A 15,131-nucleotide genomic window follows, 5' to 3' on the forward strand; every position below is an offset into this window, starting at 1 on the left:
TAGAGGTCAGTCAACAGAGTCCCTAGTGGCCATGGCCAGGAATGGGGAGTCTTGTCTCCAGGGTGTGGGAGGTGGGGCTCAGTGCCCTTTCTTTGCATTTGAGGTTATTACCTTAGCTGAACAGACTTGTTTTCCAGGAAATTGCCTGTCTTGGTGGATCATGGAGGGTGAGGTTCAGAACCATGCAGCTGGACCTACAGCTTCATGCTCCACACTTCCCAGAGTTTGCTCCCTGAGATGGGACAGAGGAATGGGGTGCCAGCGTCAGCTTTCCAGTATTTGCTAACAGTGCAGCATTCTGGAGCTGGGCCGCCTATTCTCTTTTGACCCCAAATATCAGGTGTCATATCACCTGACAAGTTTCATACCACCCTTCCAGTGGAGACCCAGTATGCCCCCACTGAAGGAGCTGGTAGCTGGTGGGGGCAGACAGCCTCTGCCCAGAGACTGAGGAGGATCTTAATGCCCTGGGGTTCCAGGAGACACTGATATTAGCCAGAGGCCATCCAGGATATCAGAACATTGTTGCCTGCCCATGTTAAGTTTGTTCAAAACAGAGGACCAAGGAGTGTAAACCTGGGAGCGTTTCAGCTAGAAAAGAAGTTTCCCAAGAAACTTCCCAGGCAACACACCAGTGGGTGGGAGAACTCATTCTGTTCCATGAAGTCTGAGGATTGGAAATAGGACAGAAGTTACGGAGGCCAAGTTCCTCAGATTCAACTTAGGGATTTTCTTCTAATGGTTGCCCAGAAAGGTGAAATGTGGCTCTGCGAAGATATGAGCTCTCAGTCCCTGGCAGGCCCTGTCACTGAACTGCAACAAATGTATAAGGAGAGAGACAAAGGCATGGTGAGAAGGTGTGCAGGATTTGCTGCATGAGACATGGGGAGTAGGCTGTTCCTCATTCCCCCTTAGAGCAGCAAGAGTTGAGCGAGGAAAACTGGAGATACTTCTGGTGAAGCCACGCAGGTAGGACCTGGAAATCTTTAGAAAAGCCAAGTAGGGGAAATCAGGTACTAGAAAACACCTTGTAAGTGACAAAGCTCTGGAACTGTAAGCAAAGAAGGGGCCACCATGAGCTCCTACAGTGGCTGCAGGGTTATGCAGGAAGGACTGAGGTGCGGGCTGGGGAGGCTGCATATGTGATACTAGACATACCAGCAAATGGAGAGGCTTGGGGGCCCAGTGCATGAGGACAGCTCAGGTTGGGGGCTGCAGGCCTGGGAGAACAGCAGGAATGGGGAGGGTTAAACTGGCTGGCTGGAGCTGGGTTCCCCAAAGCCCAGCTCTTTGGAGCTTTCGCTGTCCCTACTACCTGCCCCAGGCTCAGGACACTTGAAAAGTCACACAATTAGCCAGACTGTAGAAAAAATACCTTTTTATTAATTATTAGGAATAATCCATTCATTGAATCCAGGGTATATGTTGGGGAAGGTTAGGTACTGCCAGATGGATGAGGGAAAACGTGCAATAGGGCAGTGAGAAGGGGGACAGCCCCCCACTTTCCACAAACTATAAACAGCAACATGAACACGGAGAATCACAAATAAGAGGATCCTTCCTCATGTCTCCTCCTTTCTCACTCTTTCAGAACGAGTCCCACTGTGGTCCCTAGAGGTGCCAGGGGATCTGGAAATTCTGGGCTGGGAGCGGAGTGCAGTGTGTGGCCTCGAAGTTGTGCAGATACTTCTGAGCCTGAAGGAAGAAGGCAGGACAGGTGGGGTGCAGGGCGTCGCAGTACGCAGCACTGCCAAACACCTCCACAGCCTTCGAAACCACGTCCCGCATTCTGCAAGCTGCTGCGTCCAATGCTTACATGGTATCCCCTGACCCCAAACCCCACACATGTGCCCTGGCCATCCCGGCACCCCCTTCCTGCCTGCCACCCCTCAGCTCACCAGAAACAAGGCCAGCTGCCGCCTTCCGTCTGCACTCATGTCCTCCCCTGCAGAGAATAGCTGCTCACACATGAGCCATATATTTGGGTATTCATCCCCCTTCCTGGATTCTTCCCAACATCCCCTCCTGCCGCAGAACATCCTTACCCACAGTCCAGGGGAAGTCAGGACCGTGCTCTGCCTGGTAGGAGCGGAGGACGGAGAGGCACCAATCCTCCTCCACCTCCCAACGGCTATAAATCGAGGCTGCTCAGGGAGAGAAAGGAGGGACTGTCAGTGACCTGACCTGGCCAGGCCCCCACCCAAAGGCCTCGCCACATCCCCTTGTACCCTCCTCCAGCTGTGAGGAGGCCTCCAGCCACTGCCTCACCACTCGAAGACCCTCCTCTGCCATCACACGGGGATACCTACAGAGGGAGCATCAGGACGGTAGGTCAGGACCCAATTCTCTCCACTCCTCATCCCTAAACCCTCTTCCTTCCCTCCCTTGCTGGGCCAGTGTCAGTACAGTGCGCGTGCACGCGCGCACACACACACACTGGCTCACCGATACTGCAGGAGCTTCAGCAGGAGGTCATTGCCTCGGTTGGACATGATGTCCTCAGGAACCCTGGGGGTGAGAACAATGTATGCTGGAGGGGCTGGAGGTTGGGAGGGAAGGGTCTGGGTACCTAGGTTTCCAGTGGGCAGAGGTGGGAAGGGGAACTTCCTAGCTACATCTGGGATCCAGGAGGGCACAGGCTCCCTGGCACTCACGTGGTAGTGATGATCTCATCCTTGGTTCTGCGGATCAGCAACACAGGGCCCTGGTACCTTCAGAGGACAGTGTGGTGCTCAGAGGGAGATGGGACAAGTGGCCCCCCACCCTTGCACTGACTGCAGCCTCATCCCCTACTATAGCAGGGCCCCTCAGCTAGCAAATATTTAAGAACAAAAGATGGCCCACAATCTGGCCTTATTGGGAGATCTGCTTGAATACCCAGCAGAGCCTGTACAGCGGGGAGGTGGGGAAGGACTTACACGCCGGATAGCGGACTCACCTGCACAGCTGTTCTGCGTTGTTCAGATTGAGATGCTGCCTCACGGTCCTGGTCACGAGGCCTCCTAGAGTGGGATTAGAGTGAAGGGATGGCAGAGACAAAGCCCTTGCACAACACATAGTTCCCCACTGTTCACAGAGAAAACTAAGGCCCCAGACAAGGGAGCCCTCCTGCTTCTCATCCCGTCGGGTGACCCACTCCCCACCTACACAAAAAGGAACCATCTCCATTTAGAATAGCTCCCAGTTCCAGCCCACCCCTTCCCCGGAAAGGCAGGCCTGGAAGCTGCACTCACTCCAGCTATCTGGCATAACCTTCAAGGCCAAGGGCACCAGGTCATCAAAGGAGGCATCCAGGATCACAGCACTAATGTCTGGGTAGGACATGGCTGCCCACGTGGCTGGTACCAGGACAGGGAAGAAGGGTGAGGACCAAGGGACTCCTGCCCACCACCCCACCTTTGTCCCATTGACCCTCGGGCTGACACCGTCCTCCCTACTAGGTTAGCCCCAGGTCTCCCTTAACCGGTCACTTCACTTGGCCAGGGTACTGTATGGAGGATAGAGAGAGAATATCAAAGTACATTGGAGACGGAGGAAAGCATTACTTCCCTGATCTCTCCCCTCTAGGACCCCGGTCTACTTCTTTTCATAATGGGCATAAGGGTGGAGGGAAATGTGAATGTATACAAATAGGATACCATCTTCCAGACACACTCAGATACATCCCGCCTCTATCCTCTCCTCCCCTAAGCCTCTACCTCACTGCTGGGCCTCCAGTGCATTTCTCTACCGCTCTTTGAGGTGGGGGTGGCATAAATGGGGGGGGGGGTGTAGGCTGGTACCAGTGAAGCCACCGATGGACCAGGCATAGATGATGATGTCCTGGGGCTGGAAGCCCAGGCGGTGGATGGCAAACTGGACCACCACATCCATGGCATTGGCCTCATTCTGAGGAAATGGCACACCCTGCGGGAAGAAGGGTGAAGGCAGGAATGGCTCAGCACCAGAGGCTGGTTCACGGGCCACTTGCGCGCTCCCAGCACAGAGTAACCCTGCAACAAACAGAGAGGGTGCAAAAGCGAAGGGTGGTGGGAGGGCCTGCACTCTCTAGAAACTAGCCTTCCTGCCACTTCCCACTGTGGCATGGGGGTCATGGCTCCCTGCCCTTGCCATCCAGGTGACAGGTGAGTGGGAGTCATCACAGAAATATACACCCCTTTCCCTAACTCCAATGGCTGACCAGAGGGAGACAGACCATAATTCAGGAAAAGAAAGGGATTTCAGGGGTGCCTGGGTGGCTCAGTCGGTTAAGCATCCGGTTTCGGCTCAGGTCATGATCTCGCAGTTTGTGGATTCAAGCCCCGCATCAGGCTCTGTGCTGACGGATTGCTCAGAGCCTGGAGCCTGCTTCAGATTCTATGTCTCCCTCTCTCTGACCCTCCCCTGCTCATGCTGTCTCTCTATGTCTCTCAAAAATAAATAAATAACATTAAAAAAAAAAAGAAAGAAAGAAAGGGATTTCAGAGAGTGTCTCACCGTGCTTCCAGCAAAGCCTGGATGATTCCAGCCCAGGACTGAATATCCAGCTGCAACACAGGAGGGGGTGGGGCACTAAGACCTTACAGCCCACACCTCCCCCACCTCCGGCCCTGAGGGAAAGAGCAACAGAACATGGGAGCTCTAAACGCCCCCAAACTCAGAGGTGAATAACTCCAAGCTTCTCCAGAATGGGGAGAGGACACCCGAGGTTCTGAGGCAGCAGAAGGGAGAGATGTGATTATGTCATGGGGATAGAATGAAGGCCATACTGTTAGGGACACAGCCCAACGGGAAGGGGGAATATAAGGGTGGCAAAGCGAATGGGGAGTAAACTTTCCCCCAAATGTGAGAATTTCAAACCTCACTCAGACAAGGTGATCAGGCCCAGGGAGGTTGTATCGGTGTGGGAAGGTAGGGACATTCCATTCTAAAGGGCAGGGACGAGCACTGATCCACAGGCCTACCTTCCAGAGGTGTCGAAACGCAGCCCACCTCATAGAAGCCCGCGTTCCCCTCACAGCAGATCACCTATGGAAGGAAGCAGGAAGGAGGGCTGTGTGGCAGGACGTGGAAGCTTTATAGGGAAGAGGAAAGGGCCTGTTGTCTTCAAGGGGAATAGAAATTTCTCATCGCACAAGGTACATAAGATGAGAGGCAGAGCGGATGCAAACGCTTAGCAAACTGAGGAAGAGGAATTGCTCAGTTTTTCTTGGAAGACCACTGGGGGACAGCGCTCAGAAATGGGGTTGTGGATAGGTTTTTTCCTTTCTAGTTTTTGGGTCTATTTTTTTCCATGACTGTCTCTTTTGTGTGGCATGCCAACTGCTTTCCATCTCTGGGCTCCAGACTTAGAGTCAGATAAACTGTAATTCATGGAGCCCCAAGCCCAAGCTCAGAGATGGTGGGGCTTGTATGGATTCTCATAGCAGCTGGGTAGTGCCGCGACCAGAAGCCAGCTCCCTAGACTGCTGGCTCAGTGTTTTCCATGGCTCCTTCATGGAGGTAGGATACTCTGAAGGCCAGGCTACCTGGGCTCAAATTCTAGCTCTCACTTAACTGTGTGATCTGGGAAAGTTATCCCAGGCTCAGTTTCATCATCCGTAAAATGGGCTCTCATAAATATAGTACCTCTTCTACAGGGTTATTGTGAGGATTAAATATATGCCTTCTCTGTGATAAATGCTGTCTAAGTGGTGACTCTTATAAGATTACTTTTGGTCCTTGAATGTCAACTCCTACTTCATCTATTTCCCTGGGGCAGGGTTTTCCTATGCCAACATGTCTTGAGGGTGGGGTGGGAGATGGGATTATCCCCAGCTGTACTTCTTAGGGCTGCTGTAGAACTGAGATCCCAGAACCTCCACTGCTCTCCCCGAACTACTCTTGGGCACCCTGCCCCTGCTCACCAGCTTCTGTCCCTGCGACTCAGCTGTCCCCCGCCGGTCCACAAACATGGTGTCAATCTCATTGCCATCGCAGGCCAGCAGCTTTGCCCGGCGCCCGTTGCACTAAGTGGGGGAGATGTTGTGAGGGGCAGGAGGTCACATCCCTGGTAGGGGGAGAAGGATAGCGGGGGTGGGGCAGGGGCAGGGAGCCTCACCTCTTCCACCAGCCGGGCCTGGCCCTGCAGCAGCATAGGCATGAGGGCCTTCTGGAGCAGGTACACTGAGCCTGGATATAGCATCCGGCGCCCCAGCGTGTGCGCCACCAAGTAGCTGTGGGGAAATGGGGTTAACGAACCCTTGACCTCAGTAGGACTCAGAGACTCTGGGGCCTGCTTCACTCCTGACCTTCACAGCTTTGTTTCTTGACCTTTACAGCTTTGTAAGATGCACATTTTATATTGTGGCCCAGTACACACATCTGTTCAAATATACTGAACGTTTTAGGCGACAATATTTTCTATATGTGATAAGTATAAGCAAAGTTATTCTTTTTAAGTTTTAAATGTTTATTTATTTATTTATTTAGAGAGAGTGTGTGCTCAGGTGGGGGAGTAGCAGAGAGAGAGGGAGAGAAAGACTCCCAAGCAGGATCCACACTCAGTGTGAAGCCTGTCGCAGGGCTTGATCTCACAACTGTGAGGTCATGACCTGAGCCGAAATCAGGAGTCAGACGCTCAGCCAACTGAGCCACACAGGCGCCCCAAAGCAAAGTCATTATTAACTATGGTTCTGTTAATGTATAAATACAACTTATTAAAAGTCTCCCTATAAAGCTGCCCTCTTAGCGCAGCCAGCAGCGCATCAGTCTCATAAAAGTCCCCCTATAATACTTAAAAAATGACAGCTGTAAGTTCCTCAATTGATCTCAAGATTCACGAATGGGTCAAGAACGGTAGTTTGAAATACACCAAACTCGACGGCACACTCCACCAGGGCAGAGACCTGACTGTTCTGTTCGCTGCAATATGCCCTATTCTGCCACGTAGCAGGTGGCTAAAGCCTGACACTGAGAGGGGCTTAATACTTACTGAACAAATGCACTAATCTAGATAGATAAGCTGTGGTAGGTGTGTGAAAAAGACAATTAACCATTTCCAGTTAATCCTGAAATAGGATTTGTCCCTAGAAAAAGAGGTATGTATCATGCCGTCCAGTATGCCCTCAAAACTGCAAATTTGGTTTGTTCCACTGACCAATCACCACACAGGAAACACTGAGCACTAAGTCCACCCCTTTCCTCGGTAGCTTGGAACTGCCTCCCAGCCCCCAGCAACAGAACACTGCCACAGCATCTGCTCGACAGGAAGGCTTACTGCGGTTCCTTCTGACACCATCAGTATCCACAACTGTGATTTACTTGGGCTTTGCCATGTGCTCTCAGGTACCCAGGCAAAGTGGTAACCCTTCTGAATATGTGACTCTACTTAATATCACCAATCCCAGAAGGTGGGTTATTCACGGATGCAGAGATTGTAGCTTGCTTAAGGTAGGAGCAGAGAGGCCAGGTCAGGGACACAGCTGTCACCAGATACTGCTCCAGCTAAGGCACAGCACTCCCAATCTCATTCTTCCCTCTCAGCCTCATTAGAAGAGCTTTTTTGGGATGCGTGGCTGGCTCAGTTGTTAGAGCATGCGGCTCCTGCTCTCGGGCTCGTGAGTCCAAGGACTGTGTAGAGCTTACTTAAATAAACGTTAGTGGCACCTGGCTGTCTCAGTTGGTTAAACGTCTGACTTTGGCTCAGGTCATGATTTCACCATTCATGCATTCAAGCCCCACATTGGGCTCTCTGCTGTAAGCACTGAGCCCACTTTAGGGCCTCTGTCTCCCTCTCTCTCTCTAAAAAATAAATATTTAAAATAAGTAAATAAATAAATAAAATGTTTAAAATAATAATAAAATAAAATAGCTTTTGTGTCAGACAGAATTGTTAATATCCCAACTCTTTCATTCACCATCTGTGAGACTCTGGACCTCTCCGAGCCTATTTTCTTTACAAATAAATATAGATTAAAAACCATCACAAATAATACAAAATACACAGCACTAGGCCCAATAAATGACACCTATCTTACAATGCAGCACCCAGGCCTGGAGTCCTCACTCAATGTCCCCTCCACCCAGCTGGCCTTTCTTCCCTGCTGCTTCCCACCTGGTGATCTGACAAGGCAGCTTCTTGACCCGGTTGAGGAGGGTGTCTGCTGTCCCCCGGTGCAGGGGCTCTGGGCGAAGCAGGGCCACACCCTGACGGGAAGGGCCCCCTCGAGACTCCTTGCTGAGGAGAGAAAGATGCAGGGGAGGATGGGGCCAGGAGGAGCAAGCTGGGGTGTGGAGGACAGCGAGGTCTAGGAATGAGGAGATGGCACTGGAAAGCAGGCCCTGGGGCCAAGACGGGGATGGAGGTGTGGGACAGGACAGAGCAGGAATGGAATGAAAGAACTGGGGCCTCACCGGCTACTGGGCTCTTCCCAGTGGAAGTCCACCGGCCAGCTCTTGAAGTCAAAGTTGTAGTTGGCGAGCTGCCTCTGTGGTGGAGAGAGAGACAAAGAGGAGGGGAGGAAAAGGGGAACTACGAAATTGGGGCAGGCCCACCTACCCACCTTTGGCACCCTCATCATCCACAGGACTGGCCCATACATCATGGGGAGATAAGTCGAGGTCAACACCCTCCCAGTACATAGAGGGTAAGCTCTGTCACAGCCAGAAAAATCAGGCAAGAGAGGATGCCCTGTCAGATACCAAAACTGGCCTGTCTGCTTCCAGAAGAACTACTCAACATTCTGCTTTTCCAAAATATAAGACTGACCCACCCCCAGAAGAGGTGGCTGGAGGTGCTCGTGGTCCTGAAGGAGGAAGTGGTGGTAGTGGGGGGGTCTATTGGCTGGTCACACCCCTTTCCCTCACTGGGTCCTTTACATGATGCTGCCCTAGAGGATCAAAATGACTGTCCTAAGGTTGGGCAAGAGGGAAGGCAGGAAAGTAATGTCTATATGAGCGGTTCCTGTGCGCTGGAATCACCCCCCCAAATGAAGCCCTCTCTTCCATCCTCCTGGCCACACCCTTCCCTCACCTTCTGCAGCCATGAGCTGGTGATGCCAGTCAGGCCGATGCCTCCAATCACCCCACGGAGTCTGTCCACATGCTCTCTGAGGGTGGCGGGAGCTGTGGCTGATTCTCCGCTGTGCCCCCTCCCTCACCCCCAGAACTCCCAGTGCTCTATTTTGAGAGCTGTTTTTCATTTTCTGTCAGAGAAAATTCTTCTGACATTTTCAAAAATAACTTGACTAAGGAAGAACAACAGAAACGCTGTACAAAAATGTAAATGGCAAAACAAAACAAAATGAAGAAAAGCAAATTTCAAGCAGGCTTTGCTCAGACTGGGACTCAAATTCAGCCCCAGCCCCTTCCTTTGCTCTGTGATTCTACTTGTCACTTAACCTTTTTTTTCCTGTTTCCTCAGAGGTATAATAACGCCACCTTGCATGACTGCTGTGAGGACTGGGAAGGGTGTATGCGAAATGCCTCAGACAGCGCCCTGGTAGAGCATCATTACGTAGCTCTGTAAATGGCGGCATGGAGCAACCAGTAACATGATGATAGGGTCATAGCTCTTTGATCCCAGGAATCCCTAAGAGGAAAGAGCTTTATAGGGCCCCAAAGCCCCTTCTCAAAGATAATCACACTCCAGCACCAGCTGGGCTGGCACAACTCCAAGGACACTATGCCCTGGCTTTTCTCCCCCTTGGTGCCACGCTGTGCTTCCGGGCACAAGTGGACACACCTGTCCATCCTGACCCATCTCTGAACAAAACCAGCATGGTGTTCAATGCACACAGCCAAAATAAACAACATTTACAGAACCGGGCTGCTGTGATAGAGAGAAGACCCCCTTCTAAGAAACACTGTGAATTATTTCCGCATCTAGACAATTCTTACAGATGGAGGGGTGACGGTTGAAGGACTGTTCTAGTGGAACATTAGAAGTGGTAGGGAGGAAAATTCTCTGGGTGGACAGTTCACTTGCACAGGGGAGAAGGGATACAGCAATGTGCAAGCAAAACCCCAGTTGTGGGCGGCAAAACACATCTCCTCCCCCTGGCGGAAGCTGGTGCCCAGTGCCCTGGAGAGGCAGCTGAGAAAGCTGCTGCCAGGGCACCTGTCGGGCACCTTTCCTGGGACCTCTTACCTTGTTTTCTGCAGACTGGTTCCTATGTGTTGCCTCCAAGATGGTGATGAACTGCCGGTACTGAGGGTTGGTCCAGCGGCCGATGCCTGGTACAGGGAGGACAGAAGACAGTGTTAGGAAAACTGGGAAGAGCAAGCTGAGTAAGTTTCGGGAAGAGGACTGGAGATTGGCAGGAGAAGGCCCTGGAAAGAGAAGTGGGAGGGAAAGAAACAGACGGCCCAGAATCAGGGGAAATAGGAGGGTTGAGCGACCCCCTTCCTCCATATCTAGCAACTGGCTTCAGTGTTCCTCACTGCCCAGCTTCTTCAGTTTGTTTCTTTGCCAGTCTTAGCACACCATCACGCAACCTTGCTGTTCACCCTCATGAACACAGTCTCTCTTCTTTTCCCTTCTCCACTGCTTGCTTACCATCTCTTTTCTGTATAGTCTAACTCCCTGCCATCTGGCCTTGTGACTCCTGCCTCCATCCCCACTCTCTTGTAACTCTGCCTCTCTGCACTCTTCCTGTCCCTTGAGACTCCTTCCTCCTCTGCTTCCTGGTTCCATCTCTGCCACCTTCTAAATCCTGGACCGCTCCTCCCCTGCCTCCATTCTACTTCCCTCTGTGAAACAAGAGCCATCCTCACCACCGCGCCCTTTCCTCTCTTCACCTGGCCCTTTGCCGATCACATCTGCTCTCCCTTCACTGCCAAGGAAGTCTCAAACCCTGACTTCTCTGTCTCCACTGACCTGACAGGGGTCAGGTGCCAGGCACTGTTCTGACATGGGAGACAGTAGGAATCGAGACACACAGGTTCCAGCTCTGAGAGTTAGCGCTTTGGTTGGGGGTGGGGAGGGTTGGAGAAAGACAGCAAGCAAGTAAACAAGCACATTTCAGAGAGGAGTTAAATGCTATAAAGAAAAGAAAACCAGAATCAACTAGAATGCTATTATCATCAAGGGTAGAGACCCCAGACAATATTGAGAATGAAGCAAGGTGCAGAGTGATTTGTATAATGTGATGCCACTTGTGTCAAAAAGGCAAAATGCACACGAGAATGGCTATATATGGTTTATGCTTTCCATATTTCATAGATTCTAAAATGCATATTTTTTTCACATTTGAAAACTGAAATTAGAATGTATTTTACAATTCCTAACAGCTTAGATTTGATCAAATGAGGAATAGCTTTCATAAAAGGATAAAAATGTAGACCAGGAAAGAAACCACACCAAGTGACAATGGTTACTTCTGGGGAAAGAGGAACACAGAAGTGGGGAAGTTTCCAACAGGAATGCCAACTCTGAATCCAATGCCTCAGAACTTTATGGGCAAAAAAAGGTAAATGAAGCAACATCACAGAATATAAGCATTTCAGTTCATGACACTCTGTTCTCTGGACTTTTCTATATTTAACTTTTGTGCCCAAATCAAAAATAAATAAAATTTGGGGTGCCTGGGTGGCTCAGTTGGTTAAAACATCCAACTCACAATCTTATAGTTCGTGAGTTCAAGCCCCACATCAGGCTCTCTGCTGTCAGCACAGGCCTACTTCACAGTCTTCTGTCTCCCTCCCTCTGCCCCTCCCCTACTTGTTCTTTCTCTCTCTTGCTCAAAAAAAAAAAAACTTATAAAAATAAATATATAACATTTAAAAATAAGACAAAACCCAGGACTGGGAGCTACTTTTGGGTGAGGTGATCAGGGAAAGTCTCTCTGAGGAGGGAGCCCAGTCCAGCGGAGATCAAGAGGCAGAACGCAGCTGGTAGAAGATCAAGAGGCAGAACGCAGCTGGTAGAAGGTCCCCACCCCAGGCTGAACAAACTGTGGCCATGCAGCTCCTAGTCTACACTCCCCTCCAAACATCCCCTCACCCAATTTTCATACGTGCACCTGCCAAAGGGCAATGATCTGGACTGTCTCTTCATTTTTAAATTGTGAGATATAACATATATGCATCCAATACACATTCAGTTTAGAAAATACAAAGCAAACATTCATGTGACCATCACCCAAGTCAAGGAAGAGAACGAAGTCACATCCCTCCGGGTGTCCTCCCCATCCTGTCTCTTCCCTCTCCCAGGTAATCCCTCTCCTGACTTTCAAGATAAGCCTGCCCCGTGTTTTGCCACTTCCATATGCATCCTTCTCGAACTTTACATAAGTGGAAGCACACTGCATACATTATTTGGTAGTCTGCTTCTTGCCTCCAATGTTACAGTAGTGAGACTCATCTGTGTTGCTGTACTCACCTTCAGTTTGCTCATTTGCATTGCTGTATTGTGTTCTGCTGTAGAACTAGACCCCCTACCATCCTACTATTTGTGGCCAGGGACTTGCTTCCAGTTTTAGATTATTACAAACATATATGAAGACTTATAAGGAATTATTGTAGGGTATATGCCTCTCTTCTACATAATAGCAAAGTTTTCTAAAATTCACTTTTCATACTTACAACCAAGTCCTTTAAGGAAAAGATCATGCCTGTAACATTCCCAATTATTCCCCCTCAGAGCCCAATACAAATTTGTATTTGCAGAAGCAATTTCATAAATATTTACCCAGTGAGGGAGAGATCCAAACCAGGCTCCCTCTTGACCTACCTCGGAGGCAGGCCACTCCAGCCAGGAGTAGCAGCAATGTCCCTGCATAGTGAGAAAACGGCACCACTTTGGACAAGCTCAAGTAACCTGGGAGGAGAGAGGCGCCAGTGAGAAGCTCTCCCCACTGGCCCTTGGCATCTCTTCCTGGGTCAGCCCCAACCCTCCCCTTCCCTCTCTTTGGGACAGCCATGCCCTCTGAGGAAGAAGACCCCTGATGGAAGAGGGAAGCCAAGCCATCCTTACAGGTCCCCTTTCCCCTTTAGGGGGGGTCGGCTCAGCTGCCAACAACCTGCCCACCACCTTCGAAACCACACTGACCTTTCCTGTACAAGTAGAAGAAGGCGAAGGGAGAGGAGTAATAAGAGATGGACCAGAAGACTGAAGCCTGCAGCAGAGAGATGGGGACAGGCAATCAATACACACACACACACACACACACACACACACACACACACACACACGTCTGCCATTTCCAGGCCTAGGCTCTGACCAAAGTGGATAACCTGAGGGAAACTGTATCAAGTACCTATTCTGTGCATGACACAGTAGGTGCTTAATGTTTATTGAAAGGCAATGTATCAGAGCATAACAGAGGCTGGGAAAATTAGGTACAGGTTCTGTTTTCTTCCTCTTATCTCTGGACATAATTTCATCAACACTGAAAGGCCAGTTTCTCTTTCTACTCAAGTTAATCAAGCCTTTTCACTCGGCCCTGCTCAGGACAGTGCCTGGCTTGGTCCCCAAGAGATGCACAAACGTCACCACAGGAACCCTGCCAGAGAAAACAGCTGTCTTTGCAGCCAGAGAGGTTAGTTGCCAGGGAGGACAGGTCACTGGGGACCACAGGACTGAGCACCTGCTGATGGTCCCAAGAGTAAACACATTTTCCTCAGGGCTCAGGCTGCCCCAGAGAAAGCGGTGCACACACCAAAGGGGAGTGCCAAGGATGTGTGCTGTACAGTGTGTGTGTGTGTGTGTGTGTGTGTGTGTGTGCGTGTGTGTGTGTGTGAGAGAGAGAGAGAGAGAGAGAGAGCGCGTGAGTGTTGGAGAAGTCTGCTGCAGAACCCAGAACATCCCCCACCCTCAGGGGCGCTGCCTTCCCCCAGGCTGCAGGGGAGAAAGTTTGGGAGGCCAAAAGGGTCGGAAAAGATCCAGTAGTCCCAGGTGGCAGGGCAGACATACCAGTGCCAGGATGCTGTCCGCATGCTTCTCCAGGGCTCGAGGCTGATAGTACGTATCCTGCCAAACAGATGGCTGTGTCAAGGACCGTGTCCACTGACAAGTCCTTCACCTTCTCTTTTGAAAACCCTGATGTGTGTCCTCTGGTTCTAGCCTCCAAAGCTATCTCTCCTGGGACATCCCTGTCTCCCACAGAAGCCCCTCTTTCCACCCCTCCACCCCCACTCCAAACCTCATTTCCTACTCCAGACCAGGAGAACATAAGGGGCTGGGTTTGGGAGCAAAAGTGAAAACATCACTGGATGATTTTTGCTCCCTTTTCACAACCTAGTTTCAAATGGGTGGTGGGCATGTGCGTAAGGGGAGAGAAGTTAGAGCAGCAGAAAGGAAAAGCACCATGACAACTTTCTGAGGGAAAGAACAGAAATAACAGTGGGGTGATTAAAGAAGAGAATGTAGCTGATGGTGGACAGTTTGTAGAGGACAGTAAACATAATTTGAGACTCCCAATAAAAAGGTGGAGATCGTGTTGGGACATAGCCTATCACCACCCCCAGCTTTCACAAATGCAAGGACCCTAGGGTCTCCAAAGTAGGTTGGGGGGTTGGGTGGGAGGCAGTGGATACGTGATACGTTGAAGTCATCGTGAAATTAAAGGCCAGGGTAAAGGGAAGATAAAACAGAACCAGGGAAGGCACGTAGCACGAAGAAATCGAGTCTGAGGGCAAAATCATCCAGCTCTCCAATCCGTGCAGGGTCTCTTCCAGGACTTAGAGTCAATTGGGACCAGCACGAACCACGACAGACAGAGTGGGGGGCCGCGAGAGGAAAAAGCCAGGAGTGGTAGTCGGAATGAGAAAGCAGTGGCAAACCGCGATAAAGGAGGCAGCCGGTCCACAGGCGTGACTTTAACCCGGAAAGCACAAAGAGCACTTGGCAGACAACTGGCTTGACAACTAGGCTCCCCCGATTTCCAATAATGGGCGCTTCTGGGGAGCAAAGGCCGCAAAGGGGTTTGGGCCGTACCATGTTTTGGACTAAGGAAGAACTCGACTCACCCAGGAGCTGGAAGGGGGGGTAGTGACTGAAGTTGGAGTCTCGGGGACGCCGGACGGGGCCCTTTCCGAGTCCCTTTCCCGGTAGATTTTGTAGAGCCGGGGGCCTAGAACGCAGCTCAGCAGCTTCGCCATGGCCCCGGCTCGGGCCGCTGCGCTCCCAGCAGCAGGTCCCCCTGCTGGCCCCGCCCCACCCCGACCTCAAA

General features: G+C 51.0%; 1 protein-coding gene across 3 annotated transcripts; it reads right to left on the minus strand.

Moving 5' to 3' along the window:
• Positions 1 to 1,361: 1,361 nt before the first annotated feature.
• On the minus strand, positions 1,362 to 15,114 carry ABHD16A (abhydrolase domain containing 16A). Of its 3 annotated transcripts, none has more exons than XM_029944066.1 (20): positions 14,929 to 15,114; positions 13,874 to 13,930; positions 13,010 to 13,076; positions 12,692 to 12,778; positions 10,109 to 10,194; positions 8,374 to 8,447; positions 8,075 to 8,197; positions 6,080 to 6,194; positions 5,886 to 5,987; positions 4,944 to 5,007; positions 4,477 to 4,526; positions 3,783 to 3,906; positions 3,234 to 3,338; positions 2,939 to 3,002; positions 2,655 to 2,711; positions 2,446 to 2,508; positions 2,229 to 2,305; positions 2,046 to 2,144; positions 1,899 to 1,945; positions 1,362 to 1,695 (listed from the first exon to the last, which is right to left on the minus strand). In XM_029944066.1, exons 1-20 carry the CDS (start codon positions 15,058 to 15,060, stop codon positions 1,612 to 1,614), a joined length of 1,677 nt encoding a protein of 558 aa, XP_029799926.1. In that variant the 5' UTR covers positions 15,061 to 15,114; the 3' UTR covers positions 1,362 to 1,611. The 3 variants fall into 3 exon arrangements, with proteins under 3 accessions (XP_029799926.1, XP_029799925.1, XP_029799927.1); XM_029944065.1 differs by having other exon boundaries at positions 1,899 to 1,958; XM_029944067.1 differs by lacking the exon at positions 1,899 to 1,945.
• Between the last annotated feature and the right edge of the window lie 17 nt (positions 15,115 to 15,131).

Source organism: Suricata suricatta, chromosome 7 (assembly GCF_006229205.1).
Source record: "Suricata suricatta isolate VVHF042 chromosome 7, meerkat_22Aug2017_6uvM2_HiC, whole genome shotgun sequence".
NCBI classification, from domain to species: domain Eukaryota; kingdom Metazoa; phylum Chordata; class Mammalia; order Carnivora; family Herpestidae; genus Suricata; species Suricata suricatta.